The sequence below is a fragment of the Cannabis sativa genome, chromosome 8 (assembly GCF_029168945.1).
Source record: "Cannabis sativa cultivar Pink pepper isolate KNU-18-1 chromosome 8, ASM2916894v1, whole genome shotgun sequence".
Lineage (NCBI taxonomy): Eukaryota > Viridiplantae > Streptophyta > Magnoliopsida > Rosales > Cannabaceae > Cannabis > Cannabis sativa.
Window position 1 is genome coordinate 49,009,795 of NC_083608.1, and position 17,746 is coordinate 49,027,540.

General features: G+C 32.1%; 2 protein-coding genes across 2 annotated transcripts; both read left to right on the forward strand.

Annotated features, from left to right (window-relative positions):
• Nucleotides 1-8,778: 8,778 nt before the first annotated feature.
• LOC115698502 (plasma membrane ATPase 1) lies at nucleotides 8,779-14,024 on the forward strand. Its single transcript, XM_030625578.2, has 21 exons — nucleotides 8,779-9,144; nucleotides 9,234-9,353; nucleotides 9,512-9,610; nucleotides 9,777-9,914; nucleotides 10,003-10,137; nucleotides 10,220-10,399; nucleotides 10,479-10,685; nucleotides 10,760-10,879; nucleotides 10,953-11,072; nucleotides 11,162-11,284; nucleotides 11,372-11,476; nucleotides 11,556-11,700; nucleotides 11,810-11,974; nucleotides 12,070-12,308; nucleotides 12,394-12,426; nucleotides 12,527-12,608; nucleotides 12,694-12,854; nucleotides 12,944-13,129; nucleotides 13,212-13,394; nucleotides 13,474-13,649; nucleotides 13,738-14,024. The coding sequence occupies exons 1-21, from the start codon at nucleotides 9,091-9,093 to the stop codon at nucleotides 13,832-13,834; spliced, it is 2,868 nt and encodes a 955-aa protein (XP_030481438.2). The 5' UTR covers nucleotides 8,779-9,090; the 3' UTR covers nucleotides 13,835-14,024.
• Nucleotides 14,025-14,163: 139 nt separating this feature from the next.
• LOC115698521 (MDIS1-interacting receptor like kinase 2) lies at nucleotides 14,164-17,325 on the forward strand. Its single transcript, XM_061102217.1, is given in 4 exon segments — nucleotides 14,164-15,590; nucleotides 15,593-16,762; nucleotides 16,764-16,815; nucleotides 16,909-17,325. Coding segments are annotated over 4 exon segments (2,718 nt in total). The 5' UTR covers nucleotides 14,164-14,498; the 3' UTR covers nucleotides 17,313-17,325.
• Nucleotides 17,326-17,746: the final 421 nt, after the last annotated feature.

Sequence of the window (17,746 nt, forward strand, 5' to 3'; positions counted from 1 at the left end):
AATATCGACTATCAAAGTTAGTTAATCAAAATGAACTTACTAAGTATTTATACTCAATCAGCATAATTGAAAAATCAACGATAAAATCACGTTCAATTAAAACTAATCAAAATAGAACTAGTAACCAGACAAAACTAGAGAAACAACAGATTGATCACAACATAACATTTGCCAAATAAACCAATTTGGTATTTGCAACTATCATTATGTTTGATATTTTTGTAACACAATTATAATTATTATGTAATGAAATTGTTTACGAAATGAGACAGTTTCAGCTTAACATTTTGGACCAAAGCAACGTATGTTATACCATAAGTAACCCAACATATATTAAATAGTAAATACTCTTTAACTGAAAAATAAATCACAAACAGTATGGCCTTTTTATTTTCAGAAGAGATATCTTAAATCTAACATAAAGTTTCAGCCAATAAAAAGAAATCTAACATAAAGCGACACTTAAAAGTCAAAACAGCAATTTAAATACCAATAAGAAGTAGAAGAAGAAAACGACACCAACTTGAAGTTTGAAAAAACAGAAAAAGAGAAAAGACACGTTTAGAGTGGCATGTTTTTCCAATTTGTTTCGTTTAACTTGTGTGTTTGTGAAGTCAATTAAGATAAATAGCACTTTTTATTTTGCTAGTAAAAAATTAGCACTTGAGTATTATGATAACATTTATTTTAACAGCGTATTACTTGTAGCCACGATTTGATGGTGGGTGGAGGGGAACACATTACAATACACAATACACTTTCCCATTGTTCAACCTAATCCAGTCTCACTAAATATGTACCTAAAACTCACTTCATTTTCATGTGACCCGCCTATCATTACCTCCACCGGTATGTTCCAACAATCTTGTCATATTTCTATAATGACAGCAAATCTGGTTTTATGTCCCACCTCCTATTTGATATGCAAGATTTAGTGGGCCTAACCTCAAAGAAATTGTAATGGCCATTATCATTTTTTTTAGGACTAATCACCGTTTTTACTTCCTGGACCATGACAATAATAGTAAATCACAACTCTGGAGGATCATTAAAATTTTTACCAAACTGTTGAGATGGTCAAATTCAATGACGTTTGTCTAATTTTAATAATAGAATTTTGACGTACTTAAAAGTTGAAATGACACAATTTAAAACATGTCAAACTTCAAGAGTATAATTTAGTAGATGTCAAAATTTAGGGGTATAATTTATAAATAGATAATTATTACGTTAGTAAAATTGAACGGAATTTGACAGAAGTTCTTGAATCTAATAATCTCAATAGTTTGGAAAGAATTTTTGTTTTTTTGTTTTAAAATTGAAAAATAAAAACAACACATTTTTGTTTTTCAAAGATAAAAATTTTAATTTTATTTTTGTGATAAAAAATTTAAAAACAAAAGTAATACCAAACGCCACCTTAATTAGATTTTTTTTTCTTAAGCATCTCATCTTTTTCACACTTTCCTCTTACATTCCTCAAAAACAGCTAACCTGCTCTAACCTTGAAGCTTCATTTTGATACCTTTCACCAAATCATAATCAAAACCTTTTTAATATCATTATATGTTATGTTCAATAATGGGTTGAACTTAGCTAATGATATGATTTTCAAGCTTTGTTGATTCATTTTTTTTATGTGATATCAATCATTAACGACATTTGTCATACATCTATAGTAGGTAATCTACTTTCTTTTTCCTCCCTTATCTCATTTCAGAGCTTTCATGAAAGAGATTTGTAATTTTGTAGTATTAAAATTGTGAATAAAGCTCTTAGAAAAATGTTGGGGATTAGTCACAAATCTTATTTTAAAGTAAGAATCTTGTAATGGGAAAAGCTTTATTGGTTCTATCTTCTAATCAACTTTTTCTTACTTTGGAATCGGGTAGCTTTTGTTGGCCATGTTCTATATATTGATTTGATTACTCATACTGAAAATACAGAACCCATATCCAAATAATTTGCACTCAAAATGCAACTCTAACTTTTACTTGATACTTTCTCCATATTCTCCATATTCATATTGGCTAATTAGCGTAGTTTTTGTAAGTGTGAAAACTCAAATTTCAACGTGTTTCACAATATTTATTTTGTTAATTTTGAAGTAAGATACATTATGTTTTAGATTTTATATTTTATAAAAATTACCAATCAAATTTTTTGTTTTACTAAATGAAAATTTAGATATTTTTTTAAATAATACAAAATAATATTATGAGCTCAATTTTTATTAATTTTTTTAATATAATTAATATGAAATCAATTTTTAGTAAAAATAGATGCAAAAAAAAAAAAAATATAGGTCATATTATTATGAAAATTGAATTTATGATATTATTTTATACTATTTTAAAAAATATAAATTATAAATTATCATTTAACAAAATAGAAAATCTAATCAGTAATTTTATAAAATATACAAACCAAAATATTATTTAATATGTAAGTATTCAATTCAAAGTTTATTTGTTAAAAGGATGATTTAACATTTGGAGATAGAGGTGTAGAAAAATCAAACCCTCCATTTTAAGTTCATCTAGTAAATTATTGTTTCAATTTCAAGTATATATATTATGCCTCTTGTATTAGTGTCTCCTATGTTATTGTAGTTTAATAGTTCCCACATAGTGCTAATTCCATGTTACTTGATTTGTACTATATCTAATCATGAATATTATTAATACTTGTACCATCATGTACATATTTGTTTAAGTTAGAATTTATGGTTCGATTTAACCTCAAATAAGACAAATATATAAATGGATTAGCCAACTAATGGAATAGAAAGAGAACATTAATTGCCGAAAAGAAAAGCATCCCCTTATAGTTAGTTTGTTTCCCTTTCTTTTTATATCAATGGAGAAAATTTCAATTTTCGTTCACAACTAAAATTTAATAATGATCTTTTTATAAATGAATCTTTACATATCTCTACTATACATACATATATTTATTAGAATCAGTCATACACTATTAATGTATAGAAATAAAATGATATAGATAAAATTTATGAACTTTATTTTCTTTTTATCGATTTATTTTAAGTTAGAATTACACGCACCTTAATCAAATACTTTTAAATACTAATATGACATTAGCAGATTTTGTTTGAGAAATTTGAGTTTTTATGCATTTTTTATACCCAAATTAATTATCTAAACTAATACTTATAACTCTTGAAAAAATAGGACTATTTTTACCTAAACCCCAAAATACCCCCTCATTATTCTCAACCATTTCTCTCTCTTCCTCCTTTCTCTCTCAAATCAAACCCACCAAAACACACTGCTGATCCACCCAAAACCAACCATCGCACGAGCTGAACGGCGAACGCCACCTCCGACCGAGACGCCGACAGAGAGCCAACCGAACCCACACCTCCACCACCTCCGACCCTCTTTGAAATCTGAAAAAAAAAAAAAAACCCACAGTCCGATGGTCGGACCTTGGGGTCCGATGGGGTCCGACCAATCGGACCCATAGTCCGACCATCGGACCTCTCTCTCTTCCTCTCTCTCTGAAATCTGAAAAAAAAAAAAAAATCCGTAGAAGAAGGAAAAGAACACATGCAGATCTAGAATCCAAAGCAAAAGAACAGTTGTAACACATATATCATTTTATTTGGTTGAAATAAAATAACGATCCACACCTGCAGAAGAGAAGAAGGAATGGTCGCATTCCAAGAAGGTTTCTGATGAGGATTAACATTGAAACCAGAAGAAGGTCACATATATCATTTTTTTTTTTCAGATTTCAGAGAGAGAGGAAGAGAGAGGTCCGATGGTCGGACCATGGGTCCGATGGGTCCAATGGGTCGGACCCCATCGGATCCCAAGGTCCGACCATCGGACTGTGGGTTTTTTTTTTTCTTCTTCTTTAGATTTCAGAGAGGGTCGGAGGTGGTGGAGGTGTGGGTTCAGTTGGCTCTCCGTCGGCGTCTCGGTTGGAGGTGGCGTTCGCCGTTCAGCTCGTGCGATGGTTGGTTTTGGGTGGATCGGCAGTGTGTTTTGGTGGGTTTGATTTGAGAGAGAAAGGAGGAAGAGAGAGAAATAGTTGAGAATAATGAGGGGGGTATTTTGGGGTTTAGGTAAAAATAGTCCTATTTTTTCAAGAGTTATAAGTATTAGTTTAAATAATTAATTTGGGTATAGAAAATGCATAGAAACTCAAATTTCCCTTTTGTTTTTATGGTAAACACAATATTAGCACTTAGAAAAATTATAATTAAATTCTTCTTATATAATTATTTACGTTGTAATAATAGTACAAAAATTCTAATTCCCCAAAATAATTTTTGAAAATGTCAAAAACATAAATATGCCTACGAGTAGAGACATAATATACATATAAATACACTCCAAAACTCATTATTTGGCACTTGGGAAAATATGATGCTATGCTTCGAATGATTTTATTGGTTCAAAAGGTTTTCTTTTTTTTTTTTTTGTTTTTGACAAATGGTTCAAAACAAATTTGTACAAAACACAAACAATATATTTTATATGATTATTATTGATTACCACACTTGAATATACAATATTTAAAAAAGAAAATCAGATTTTGAGCTTAAAATCCCTTAGTGGGGGATGTTAGATTTGTTTTATAATGAAATTAAGTATTTAATTTTTCTTTTTTAAGAAAAAAGCAACAAAACATATTAAGAAAAAATTATATACATGTATTGTCCTTTAATTTATATTTTTAATTAATCACCAGTTTCATGATTTAAATATAATGATTTTTTTTTGTACTTATATCTTGGTTTTGGTTGAGTTTGAGTATAATATTCTTTGGTTCTTGAGTTAATAAAACTGTTGTAATGAATGCAAAGTCAAAGAATATAGTTTATCAATCAAACGAAGATGTCATTTGAAGTTTAAAACGTGCACATAAGTTAATTAATTATCGAAGTTATTATTATTAGTTGATGAATAAATTGCTCACCAATCTTTGATTTTTTTGCATACATGCATGTATTTTAAGAATGATATCAAGACGTATTGTGACGCTATAATTAAAGGAAAAACTTAATTTTTATTTGTTCACTTTATTAATAACTATTATATTTGATTTTATTTTAATAAAAAAAATAATGAAAAATTATTCTATATATTATTTTTTTAATTTTTTTTTTTTAAATTTACGATTTGGATTTCTAAAGTGGTTGCAGCGCTAGTTGCAATAGTAGTTTCTATACGATTTTTTGTTGCAATTTAAGTTGCAGCGCTAATTGCAATTGGGATTTCTATGTCGAATTTTGTTAAAATACAAAAAAAAAAAATTATTTTAAAGTGTAAAAATAAAAAAGACCCAAAAATAATTTCCATTTTTTTTATTGCGTGTAGCCAGTAAAAATACATTAATAAGAATAATATAAATTTGTTATTAAAATATTATTTTTACAATTATAGTATAAAAATAATAAAAATAAAATAAATAATTTATTCGTTATTAAATAAGAATTTATTTGTTATTAAAACAAAACAAAAACTTTCGTCCAAGAATTTAATAAAAATCTTATTTATTTATTTTTCAAAATACATAAGAATTTATTTGTTAAAAAAAAGGATTAAATATATTATTTTCTTTAATAAGAATTTATTCAAGTACCCATCCAAGTTTTTTTGAGAGCATAAGAAATAAATAACGATTAGTTGTAAAGTCTATTCCTAAAGACAAGAGGGGCCAATTTTAAGATTAATGAAAATTAGATGCTCCCCAAAATAATTAAAGTGGAAAATGTGCTTAATTAATTAAATTTAAATTGACTGTTAGGAGTGGTAGTTGGGATTTGGAATGGAAAGACAGACAGAATACACGTGTCACAGTGACATATTTCAAAGGATAAATACAACAAAAATGACTCAAATGTTTTTCTTTTACTTTTGCAGTCCCAAAAGGTTTTTAAGTCAATATGGTTATATTATTATTATCTTAATCCTCATCATCAATTACGATTTCCATCACTTAAAAGAAAAAAAATGACCTATTTCCATTCTCAATATTTTTTGGAATTTTTACTTGAATTTTCATATAGTTATTTTTCACTAAAAAAAACTACATTTTTGTTGGTATTATAATTACTTATAATTTTTTTTTTTTACTTTTATTCAATTTTTATTGTAAATAAAAATAATATTTTTGGTAGTGTATATTACAAAACTGTGTAAATAGTTGAGGAATATAATTTTTAGAGCAATTTGCGGCGAAACCCCCTTATGTTTTGATTTTTATACACTTAACCCCCTTATCTTTATTTTTGGTGGCAAAACTCCCTTATGTTTTAATTTTTATACACTTAACCCCCTTATCTTTTTTTTTTGTGGCAAAACCCCCTTATGTTTTAATTTTTATACACTTAACCCCCTTATCTTTTTTTTTGGTGGCAAAACCCCCTTATGTTTATTTTTCTTTGCAAATTTGACACGCCAGTTAAATATTACCGTTAAATATCAACTGGATGACCACTGTATACACTTTTGTATAAGTAACGGTAAAACCTCGAAGTCGATACAGTAGTAATCCGGTTAGTATTTAACGGTAATATTTAACTAAAACTTTAAATTTGCAAAGAAAAGTAAACTGAAGGGTTTTACCACCAAAACAAAAGATAGAGGGGTTAAGTGTATAAAATTAAAACATAAGGGAGTTTTGCCACAAAAAAAAAAGATAAGGGGGTTAAGTGTATAAAAATTAAAACATAAGGGGGTTTTGCCACCAAAAATAAAGATAAGGGGTTAAGTGTATAAAAATCAAAACATAAGGGGGTTTCGCCGCAAATTGCTCTAATTTTTAACGATATAAATATAAATTCAAGAGAGAATATAAGCATAGTTCGGTGGCAAAGTTGTTAAATAGAAATAAATTATATTAGTTTTCTTTCTTTTGAGAAAATATTAGTTTTCTTTCTAAAGCAAATTAAATAGGCTTTGAACTATTTCAACAACCTTAAAAAGAAAAAGAAAAAGAAAAATAATAAGTATTTTAAGGTGGCAGATGGATAATATTATATTTATATCCAAACATAGGACTGACTGACAAGATCCCATGTAACAGTCCCTAGACCAAACAAGCCCTTTATGTATTAAATCTATAAATATACATTTTAAAAATTAAATAAATAAGAAGAAGAAGAAGGAAATGAAAGGGCAGAATTAAAACACAAGATAGTGTTACATAATTGGTATATTTTAATAGGCATGGGTTCTATATATTTTTATATATTTGAATAAATTATGGGATATTTCTCTCATAAGAACTAAATGCTAAGTCGCTTAATTCTTAGATCATTTGATATAAAATTAAAATATAATTAAATGAAGAAGATTGTAGCATCACAATTAATTTTAAGAGCACTTATATTTTGTTTCATTTATCGTTTAGAAGACACAGTTGTAAAAACTGTTGCAGTAGGTTCAATCTCGTAGCTCGAGCACAAAAAATTTATTATTCTCAACCACTAACAACGATGTATTGACGAGTCATTGAAGAACAAAGAAAAACCAACAACGAAACAAAATAAAACAAAACAAAACAAAATCATATAACATAGTCAATACTAAAATACTCAAAACTATGTCACACAAACAAGATTAAAACACTCAAAATCATATCATAGAAGCAAGACTAAAACACTCAAAATTATGTCACCGAAACAAGACTAATTACAATTGCAAAAATTGAATGACAATAACAAAACACAACCCTAATCAAGCCGCACTTAAGCCTAAAAAAAGCCAACGGCCTGGCCAAAGGAAAAAAATTACCTTCAATAGCTATTTAGGAACAAAAAAAAATCCTTTTTCCCTCTTTAGTATGAATGTCAAGTTTTAATCAAATAAATATGTATGATTTTTATATAGTAATAACATATAAATTTTAATAAATAATATAAGAATAATTATAAAATATCACAATTTTTTTTTTTTTTTTTTTTTTTTATGAAAAGCGTATTTAATTAAACAATGAGTTAGACCTCGAGGTCATTACATAACATATTTTAAGGGATGGTGGATAGCGGAATATCACTAAATAATTTGTGGGTAAACGCCCTTAGTCACATTATGGGCGACAAAATTACAAGTCCTGCTAAATTTAGAGAAAATACATCTAGAAAAACAAGAAGAGTGACTTACAAAAGGAGACATAGTTACTAATTAGTTACTAATGACCCAACGGGACTCCTTCCCATTAAGCGCTTTGATAATTATTCTCGAATCGCTCTCCGCTATGACAAACTAGGCTTTCACTTTCAGCACTACAAAAATAACCAAACAGCAAGCCGCCGCTTTCTCACAAAACGCGTCAACGAAATCCATTCTAGACGTGTGAACCCGAACAACCTCACCCAAATGGTTCCTGACAATAGCTGCTAAACAATTAGTATTAGACATTTTAAAATGTTAAATAACAATGCTCAATTTATTTATTTAATATCATTTTTGTAGTACTTTTTCTATTATTAATATTATTATAAATAAATAATAATAGTAATAATAATAATAAAAAGTTTTTATTTTTATATTTCACAATAATTTTTTTTTTTTTATTTTTACAAAAAATTTATATAACAATCAATAGAGAAACTAAATCATAGGTAAAATTTACATAACAACAATCAATAGAGAAACAAAATCATATAGAAATTACTAAAGTAATATTGAAGTAATCCAAACCATATATTTAAAAATATATATAAAATAATTTTCCTTACTCATAATAATAATAATAAGAAATTGTTGTTAAAGGAAATGAGAGTGTACATAAGCAAGAAGTACAGTTGACGATCTTCCCAGAACTGTTTATCCGTCTGCACCAAGTGATAATCGTGTCCCAATAACCAAAAAGGAAAGGAAAGTTCTCTTCTTTTTATTTCTTATATTAAAAACTCAATTTATATATATATATATATACATATACACACACAGCCACAAAGCCACAACCTCTCTCTCTCTGTTTTTCTTTCGCTTTCAGCTTTGCCTCTGTTTCATACATAATAATATCTACCTTTGTTTTCCCTTTCTTTTGGAACAACACAACACACCTTAACAATCACAACTCACAAGCCCTTTAATCTTCTTTCGCAAAATGGCTGAAAAGACTCAAACTTTAGAAGCCGTAGTCAAAGAATCTGTCGATTTGGTAACCACAAACAAACAACAGAGCATTCCATTTCCATGGCTATGTTAACAGTTTCCTCAGTTTTTTTTTCTTTAAACTTTGATTTTCAGGAGAACGTGCCACTTGAAGAGGTTTTTCAGGCTTTGGTATGTAATAAACATGGCCTTACCACAGAGGCTGCACAGCAAAGATTGGCCATTTTTGGGTACAACAAGCTTGAGGAGAAGAAGGTTTATAATTCTCTACAATTTTTTCAGATGAATTTGCTTCCCATATTCATGGAGCCTTCAACTTATTTATAAACTAAAAGAACTACAATCTTTCTGTTCTTTCTTCTTCTTCTTTTAAAGAAAAAAAAAAATGATTTTTTTCTCTTTTGTCTTTTCAGGAAAGTAAGTTTTTGAAGTTCTTAGGGTTTATGTGGAACCCTCTATCATGGGTTATGGAAGCAGCAGCTATTATGGCCATTGCACTAGCTAATGGAGGAGTCAGTTCTTCTTTTCCTTATCTGTTTTAGTTCTTACGCAAATTTAGTTAAAAAAAAAACAAAAAAAAAGGTCGAAATTTTGTCATTTTGTGATAAAAGTGAACACTCACCAATGATTAAAGATTTTTCCTTTTTAGTTACTATTATAATCTTTGCTCTGTTTTAGGGAAAACCACCTGACTGGCAAGATTTTGTTGGGATTATTATTCTCCTTCTTATCAATTCAACTATAAGCTTTATTGAAGAGAATAACGCTGGTAATGCTGCAGCTGCACTCATGGCACGTCTTGCACCCAAAGCCAAGGTATCTCATATCTGAAATGTCCTGCTCAAATGAAAAAAAAAGTTTGCTTTTTGATCATTTTCCAAATGAAAATTCCCACTGTTGATAGGTTTTTAGAGATGGGAAATGGCTTGAGGAAGAGGCTTCCATTCTTGTTCCTGGTGACATAGTCAGCATTAAGCTAGGTGACATTATTCCTGCTGATGCTCGTTTACTTGATGGGGATCCCTTGAAAATTGATCAGGTCAAAATCAATGACAAGAATTCTTGTTTTTTTGTTGTTTGTTTGGATAAATTATTTGACTTTCTATTTGGGGTTTTTGCAGTCTGCTCTTACTGGTGAATCACTTCCTGTGACAAAGGGTCCAGGTGACAGTGTCTATTCTGGTTCAACATGCAAGCAGGGAGAGATTGAAGCAGTGGTTATTGCTACTGGTGTTCATACCTTTTTCGGCAAGGCTGCTCATCTTGTAGATAGTACAAACCAACAAGGACACTTTCAAAAGGTAACAAGTAACAAAATTAATTTCAATAGTTCTTGTTCTTGAGTTGAATGTGACTAAATTATTTGGCACTGCTATACAGGTTTTGACTGCTATTGGGAACTTTTGTATTTGTTCTATCGCGATAGGGATGATCATTGAGATTATTGTCATGTACCCAGTTCAACACCGCGAATATCGGCCTGGGATTGATAATCTGTTGGTTTTGCTTATTGGAGGAATTCCCATTGCTATGCCTACTGTTTTGTCTGTGACAATGGCAATTGGTTCTCATCGTTTGTCTCAACAGGTTGGTTATAACTTATAGTGAGTGTTTTGTGTGGTCTTTGTTATTTCGGGTTTGATAATTGGTCATTTTTATAGGGAGCTATCACTAAAAGAATGACAGCCATAGAAGAAATGGCGGGAATGGATGTTCTTTGCAGTGACAAAACAGGAACTTTAACACTAAACAAACTCTCAGTTGACAAAAATCTTATAGAGGTTTGTTTGTTTCTTACTTGCCTTTCTATAAGTCTTAATGCTTATTTTGATGTTGTTTCAATTGTTTGTGCAGGTGTTTGATAAACGAGTAGATGCAGATACCATAGTACTAATGGCAGCTCGAGCTTCGCGTTTGGAAAATCAAGATGCAATAGATGCTGCCATTGTGGGGATGTTGGCTGATCCAAAGGAGGTATGTAATTCAACTCTATCATCTTTCCTATTCGGGTATAATTTGCGTTTGTCTATGGCTTTTTCTCCTTACTTTTTGCTACAAAATAGGCGCGAAGTGGTATTGAAGAAGTGCATTTCCTTCCTTTCAATCCCACCGATAAGCGAACAGCTTTGACATATATTGACAGTAAAGGTAAAATGCATCGTGTAAGCAAAGGTGCACCTGAGCAGGTATGTATATTGGCTAATCCAGTTTTTTTCTTTTCTAAAGGTTTGATTTTTATTCAAAGTAACTAACTTTCTGATTTCATTTGTTAGATTTTGAATCTTGCTCACAATAAGTCTGATATAGAAAAGAGGGTTCATGCTGTGATTGATAAGTTTGCAGAAAGAGGCTTAAGATCCCTTGCAGTAGCTTACCAGGTTATAATATTGTTCTTATTTGGGTTAAGTGCAGACATGTATGTGTTGTTGTTGACATGGTGAGCATTATTCTCTACAGGAAGTTTCAGATGGAAGAAAGGAAAGCCCAGGAGGACCATGGAAATTTGCTGGCCTCATGCCTCTATTTGATCCACCTAGACATGATAGTGCAGAAACAATTCGAAAGGCATTATATCTCGGGGTCAATGTTAAAATGATCACAGGTGTGTTCCTTTACCAATATCACAGCTCTTTGGCTATGAATTTATGAATGAGTTATGTTTTCTTTGCAAACTTTTCACTTGTTTTTTCATTATTTTCAATCTCTATTAGGTGATCAACTAGCAATAGCAAAGGAGACTGGACGCCGTTTAGGAATGGGTACAAACATGTATCCATCCTCTGCCTTATTAGGACAAGAGAAGGATGAGTCAATTGCTGCTTTGCCAGTTGATGATCTGATCGAAAAAGCTGATGGATTTGCAGGAGTTTTTCCTGGTATTATAATACTCGATTACTTAGCTCTATGTCATCCTTTTGATCACCTAGTACTGGTCTTATAACTGATCTTTCGGGCATGTTGGTTGATGTAGAGCACAAATACGAAATTGTTAGACGTTTGCAAGCCAGAAAACATATATGTGGAATGACTGGCGATGGAGTCAACGATGCTCCTGCTCTTAAAAAGGCTGATATTGGCATAGCTGTCGCCGATGCAACTGATGCAGCTCGTAGTGCTTCAGATATTGTCTTGACACAACCTGGTTTGAGTGTAATCATAAGCGCTGTACTTACTAGTCGCTCTATATTCCAGAGAATGAAAAATTACACAGTGAGTTTCTTTTACCTTTTCCATATTCAAAATGGTTATAATTTTGTATTGTCTATTCATGTTAATGTTCTCATTCTTGTTGCAGATTTATGCTGTTTCCATTACAATTCGTATTGTGGTAAGCTATTCTGGTTCGCTCTTCTTTGCATGATTGAAAATGATCTGTTGAAAGTCATCTGGTTTTGACCCTCTTGTTCATTTTATTTCATATGCAACAGCTTGGTTTCATGCTACTTGCCCTCATATGGAAGTTTGATTTCCCACCTTTCATGGTTCTGATTATTGCTATCCTTAACGACGGTTCGTACCTTCTTGTCCATCCAAACCACAACTTACTTCTAGTTTTAAACCAATAACATGACATGAAATAATATGGCATTATCAGGTACCATCATGACAATATCAAAGGATAGGGTGAAACCTTCTCCTCTTCCGGATAGTTGGAAGCTAGCCGAGATCTTTACTACTGGAATCATACTTGGTGGTTACTTGGCTATGATGACAGTCATTTTCTTCTGGGCAGCATACAAGACAGACTTCTTTCCTGTGAGTAATCTGTCCATTGTACCTTCATTTGTTTCGAATTTTCTTTGCCAAGCTTTCATTACTATAACTCATACCTTTTGTTTTTTAAGCATATGTTTGGGGTATCTAGCCTACAACAAAATAATGAAAAGGACTTCAGAAAACTAGCCTCTGCCATATACCTGCAAGTGAGCACCATCAGTCAAGCTCTCATATTTGTGACACGATCTCGGAGTTGGTCTTTCCTTGAGCGCCCTGGTCTCTTACTTGTTGCTGCTTTCGCTGTTGCTCAACTGGTGAGCAGACTGCAACTGTTTTTATTTCTATTCTCAGTTTCCAAACACATTCATTAATTATGTTTTGTGTTTGGTATGTAAGATTGCCACATTGATTGCTGTCTATGCAAACTGGAGTTTTGCTGCAATTTCGGGGATTGGATGGGGATGGGCTGGCGTTGTTTGGCTTTACAACATCATCTTCTATTTCCCACTTGATTTAATCAAGTTCTTCATCAGATATGCTTTGAGTGGAAGAGCTTGGGATCTTGTAATTGAACAAAGGGTATGTATGAATGAATTGACACTGAACTCTATACTTTCTCCATTTACTGCCTTTTTTAAGGACTCCAACATTTTTGCAGATTGCCTTTACAAGAAAGAAAGATTTTGGCAAAGAAGAACGCGAGCTTAAATGGGCACATGCGCAGAGGACCCTTCATGGGCTACACCCTCCTGAAGGTATGATGTTTGCAGATCGATCAACTACTGAACTCAATCAGATGGCAGAAGATGCAAAACGACGAGCTGAGATTGCCAGGTAAAATTCCATGTCTTTGGCTAGTTTCAACCACTGGTACATGTTTTCTGGTTTGAATATAACTTATGCAGTTTGATGATTTGTGCAGATTGAGAGAGCTGCATACATTAAAAGGACATGTGGAGTCAGTAGTGAGACTCAAAGGTCTTGACATAAACACAATTCAGCAAGCCTACACAGTTTGAGGATTTCATATTTTGATTGTCCATATCTTTGTATCAGTATGTTGAATCTAATGTGAGAAATTTGTAGTCTCACTACACAAGTATATATGTATATATAAATATATTAAACACATCAACATAGTAACCAACCATATATATATAAACGCATTTGTAATTAGGCGGCTTTATATATGTTTCATATGATAGACAATGACACTGTGTCTCCAATTTATCCAAATGCCATATTTTATCTCAAATGAAGTGTAAATAAGAAAAAAAGAGTGATGCTGATTTTAAGATCCTTCCATGAACTTCACAGCAGGGAAATTGGTGATATGGATTTAAAGTCAGTCAACGCAAAAGGTTTCCATTGGGTCAAGTAAGTAATAATGGTAAGGATTGGTCCAAACTCTATGAAAAGTGGCCAAATCAACAAATGTATCTTTGAATACTGAAAATTAAGCAGTCTAACCTGACCCTGAACTCACGTTACCCTCAAAAAAGCTTAAAAGGAAAAACTTAAGAATTAGGTAGTTGGAGTCATTGAAGAGTAAGAGTGAGACCCTGCCCCTGCCCCTGCCTTGTCATCTTTTGGCATTTGCTATTGATTTTCACAATCCTTAAATATCAGGCTAGTTGAGCATATTTGCCAAAAGCCAGAAAGCTAATAACAAATCTTAGCAACATGACATTCCACATTTCCAATATCTTTGCTAGTTCATCATCACTATCACTAGTATGGGCAACCATTTTCTTCTTCATCATTCCACCCAAGTTGGATAACACCATTTTCTTATTAGTAAAAGCTTCTCAATATGAATCATCATCACCATCACAGGCACCAGCACTAGCACCAGCGCCAGCGCCAAACAGTGTCACTGCTAATCTCAAAGAACCACAACTGGATTCTCTGTTTCAAACCAGTTGGTGTAAGGACAAACAGTTGTTTAACAAAAGCATGCACTATTATTGCAACCAGCGAGGTATCACTTGTGACCATGCTGGCCACATTACTGAAATTCGTCACTACATGTTTGATGATGATGAATATTCAGAGAGAAAAGGAATGCTCCAGAACTTCAAGGCGTCTTGCTTTCAACACTTAGTTCATCTGGATCTTTCGTGTGCAAGACTCAAGGGCGTTATCCCACCGGAAATAGGTGCTCTTACAAAGCTCACCTACCTTGACCTTTCCAACAATGCTCTTACAGGTCAGTTACCTCTTTCACTAACCAACCTTTCCAAGTTAGAGAAACTTTATCTCATGCATAATCAACTCAACGGTTCCATTCCTCAAAAACTTGGCAACTTGAAGAATTTGGTTGGGTTAAACTTGGGCAATAACAAGTTAAATGGTGCAATCCCTTCATCTATTGGTATGCTGATCAACCTTACTGAGTTAGTATTGAGAGAAAATCAAATTAGTGGCTCCATTCCTACCAGTATAGGAAACTTAAAGAATCTACTACAACTTGATCTATCTTATAACAGCCTCAGTGGTTCACTCCCCTCCAATCTTTTTCAATTAACCAAATTAACCCATCTTGATATTTCATTTAACCAACTCAGTGGTGATATCCCTAAAGCTTTGGGTAATTTAACTAATTTAACCTCCCTATCTCTTTCCTCAAACAAGTTATATGGTGCAACTGCAATCCCTTGGTCTATTGGTCATTTGATCAAACTTGCTTATTTATATTTGGACGGAAATCAAATTAGCTCCATTTCTATCAGTATAGAACAACTGGAGAATTTACTATATCTTAACTAGATACTCTAATTGTTTAACATAACAAACTCAATGGTTCTATCCCTGATGTTTTGTTTGAATTAACCCATTTGTCATTTCTATCTCTTTCCTCAAACCAATTAACTGGTTCCATCCCTTTAGAATTTAAATTTTTGAGGAATTTGAATGATTTGAATCTAAGTTTTAATCAGCTCAAAGGTCCAATTTCTCCATCTTTAAGTGCTTTAGCAAGCATATCTCGTCTTGACTTAAGCTCAAACAGAATTAGTGGTTCCATAGATGCAGATATTGTAGGTCTTTCAAATTTGAGGTTTCTAGATCTATCAGATAACTGTATATCAGGAATTTTACCTTATCAACTCGATAACATGAGCACTTTATTGAAATTTGATGTTTCACACAACTCTTTACAAGGGCAAATAAGTAATGAGCTTCTTCGTAAATATTCATATGAATCTTTTACTGGAAATAAGGATTTATGTAGTGATACCAACCATTTCTTCCCTCCTTGCCGCACTAAGAAGAGCTTCATCGACACAATTAAAATTGTTGTTACCATCTCAATTTTCTTTGCCATTTCTGGGTTTTGTGTGGTCTTTGAAATTTGGCTAAAGAGAAGAAAAGTCCAGCCTCCAAGTGATCAAACAGCGATGAAGAACGGAGACATGTTTTCAATATGGAATTACGATGGAAAAATTGCATTCGAAGATATCATACGAGCAACTGAAGACTTTGACATTAGATATTGCATCGGAACTGGTGGTTACGGTAGTGTGTATAGAGCACAACTACCTAATGGCAAAGTAATTGCCTTGAAAAAGCTTCACAGTTTCGAGGCTGAACACTCAACTCTGAGACACAGCTTTTCTAATGAGGTTCAAACATTGACTGAAATACGTCATAAAAACATTATTCGACTCCATGGATTTTGTTTGCACAAGAGGAGCATGTTTTTGATTTATGAGTACATGGAAAGAGGGAGCTTGTTCTGTGTGTTGAGTAATGATACAGAGGCTGTGGATTTGAGTTGGAGCAAAAGGATTGATGTCATCAAAGGCATAGCTTATGCATTATCTTACATGCATCATGATTGCATTCCTTCAATTGTTCATCGTGATGTAACTACCACCAACATCTTTTTAAACTCACAACTAGAGGCTTTTCTCTCCGATTTCGGTACAGCTAAGCTACTAAGATCCTGATTCTTCCAATCGGACCATGATTGCTGGTACTTATGGATATATTGCTCCTGGTAATTTATATGTATAGTTGTTGCTTGTTCAATATCCTATTGTATAAATTTTAATTGTTTATTAAGTATATATTCCATTTGTTGTCATTGCAGAACTTGCTTACACTACGGCTATAACTGAAAAATGTGACGTTTATAGCTTTGGAGTTGTGGTACTTGAAACTTTAATGGGTAGAAATCGTCAAGAAATGTTATCATTGTCATTATCTTCATCATCAAGTACTCAAAAGATGTTGCTAATAGATATATTAGACAAACGCTTGCCTAGACCAACAAGTGGGGTTGTAGCACGAGATGTTGTTCTTGTTGCCGCAATTGCATTTGCATGTCTAAATGTCAAACCACAGTGTCGACCAACAATGAAGCATGTGTCTCAGCAATTTCTTGCTCGCAAAGGATTATTAGCCAAGCCTTTTGCTGATTTATCGCTCGGGCAGCTTATTGTCCCAAATAAGGTCTTTGTCGATGTTAGAATGGATCAAAATGGTGAAAGTTAATTTCAATTAATATTTTATCCATCTATCTATTTATGTATATAAATGTATTTATATAATGTTATTTTGATGTGTGTAGATTGAGAAAGTGGTCTAAAATATTGACAGGACATCTTATGGAGTCAGGACATCTCAAGGCACACGATCCCACATGTTTATTTATATTTTAAAACTGAAATTGTTTCAAGTGAAATCTTATTTCAGTGATAAATATTTACTTTTCTAGACATACTAACACTTATTTTGTTGTAATCAATCTAATTGAAAAAATTCTATGCAGTGCATGAATCTTAATTTTAATTATAGAGAGAACAGCACCACAAAAATAATATTTAGAATAAAACCCAAAATCATGTGAAGCTATATCATCATACTTGCCAGAACTGACTCTACCAATAAGAAGCAACTAAAATTGTTAGCTTACGATTATTTCCATT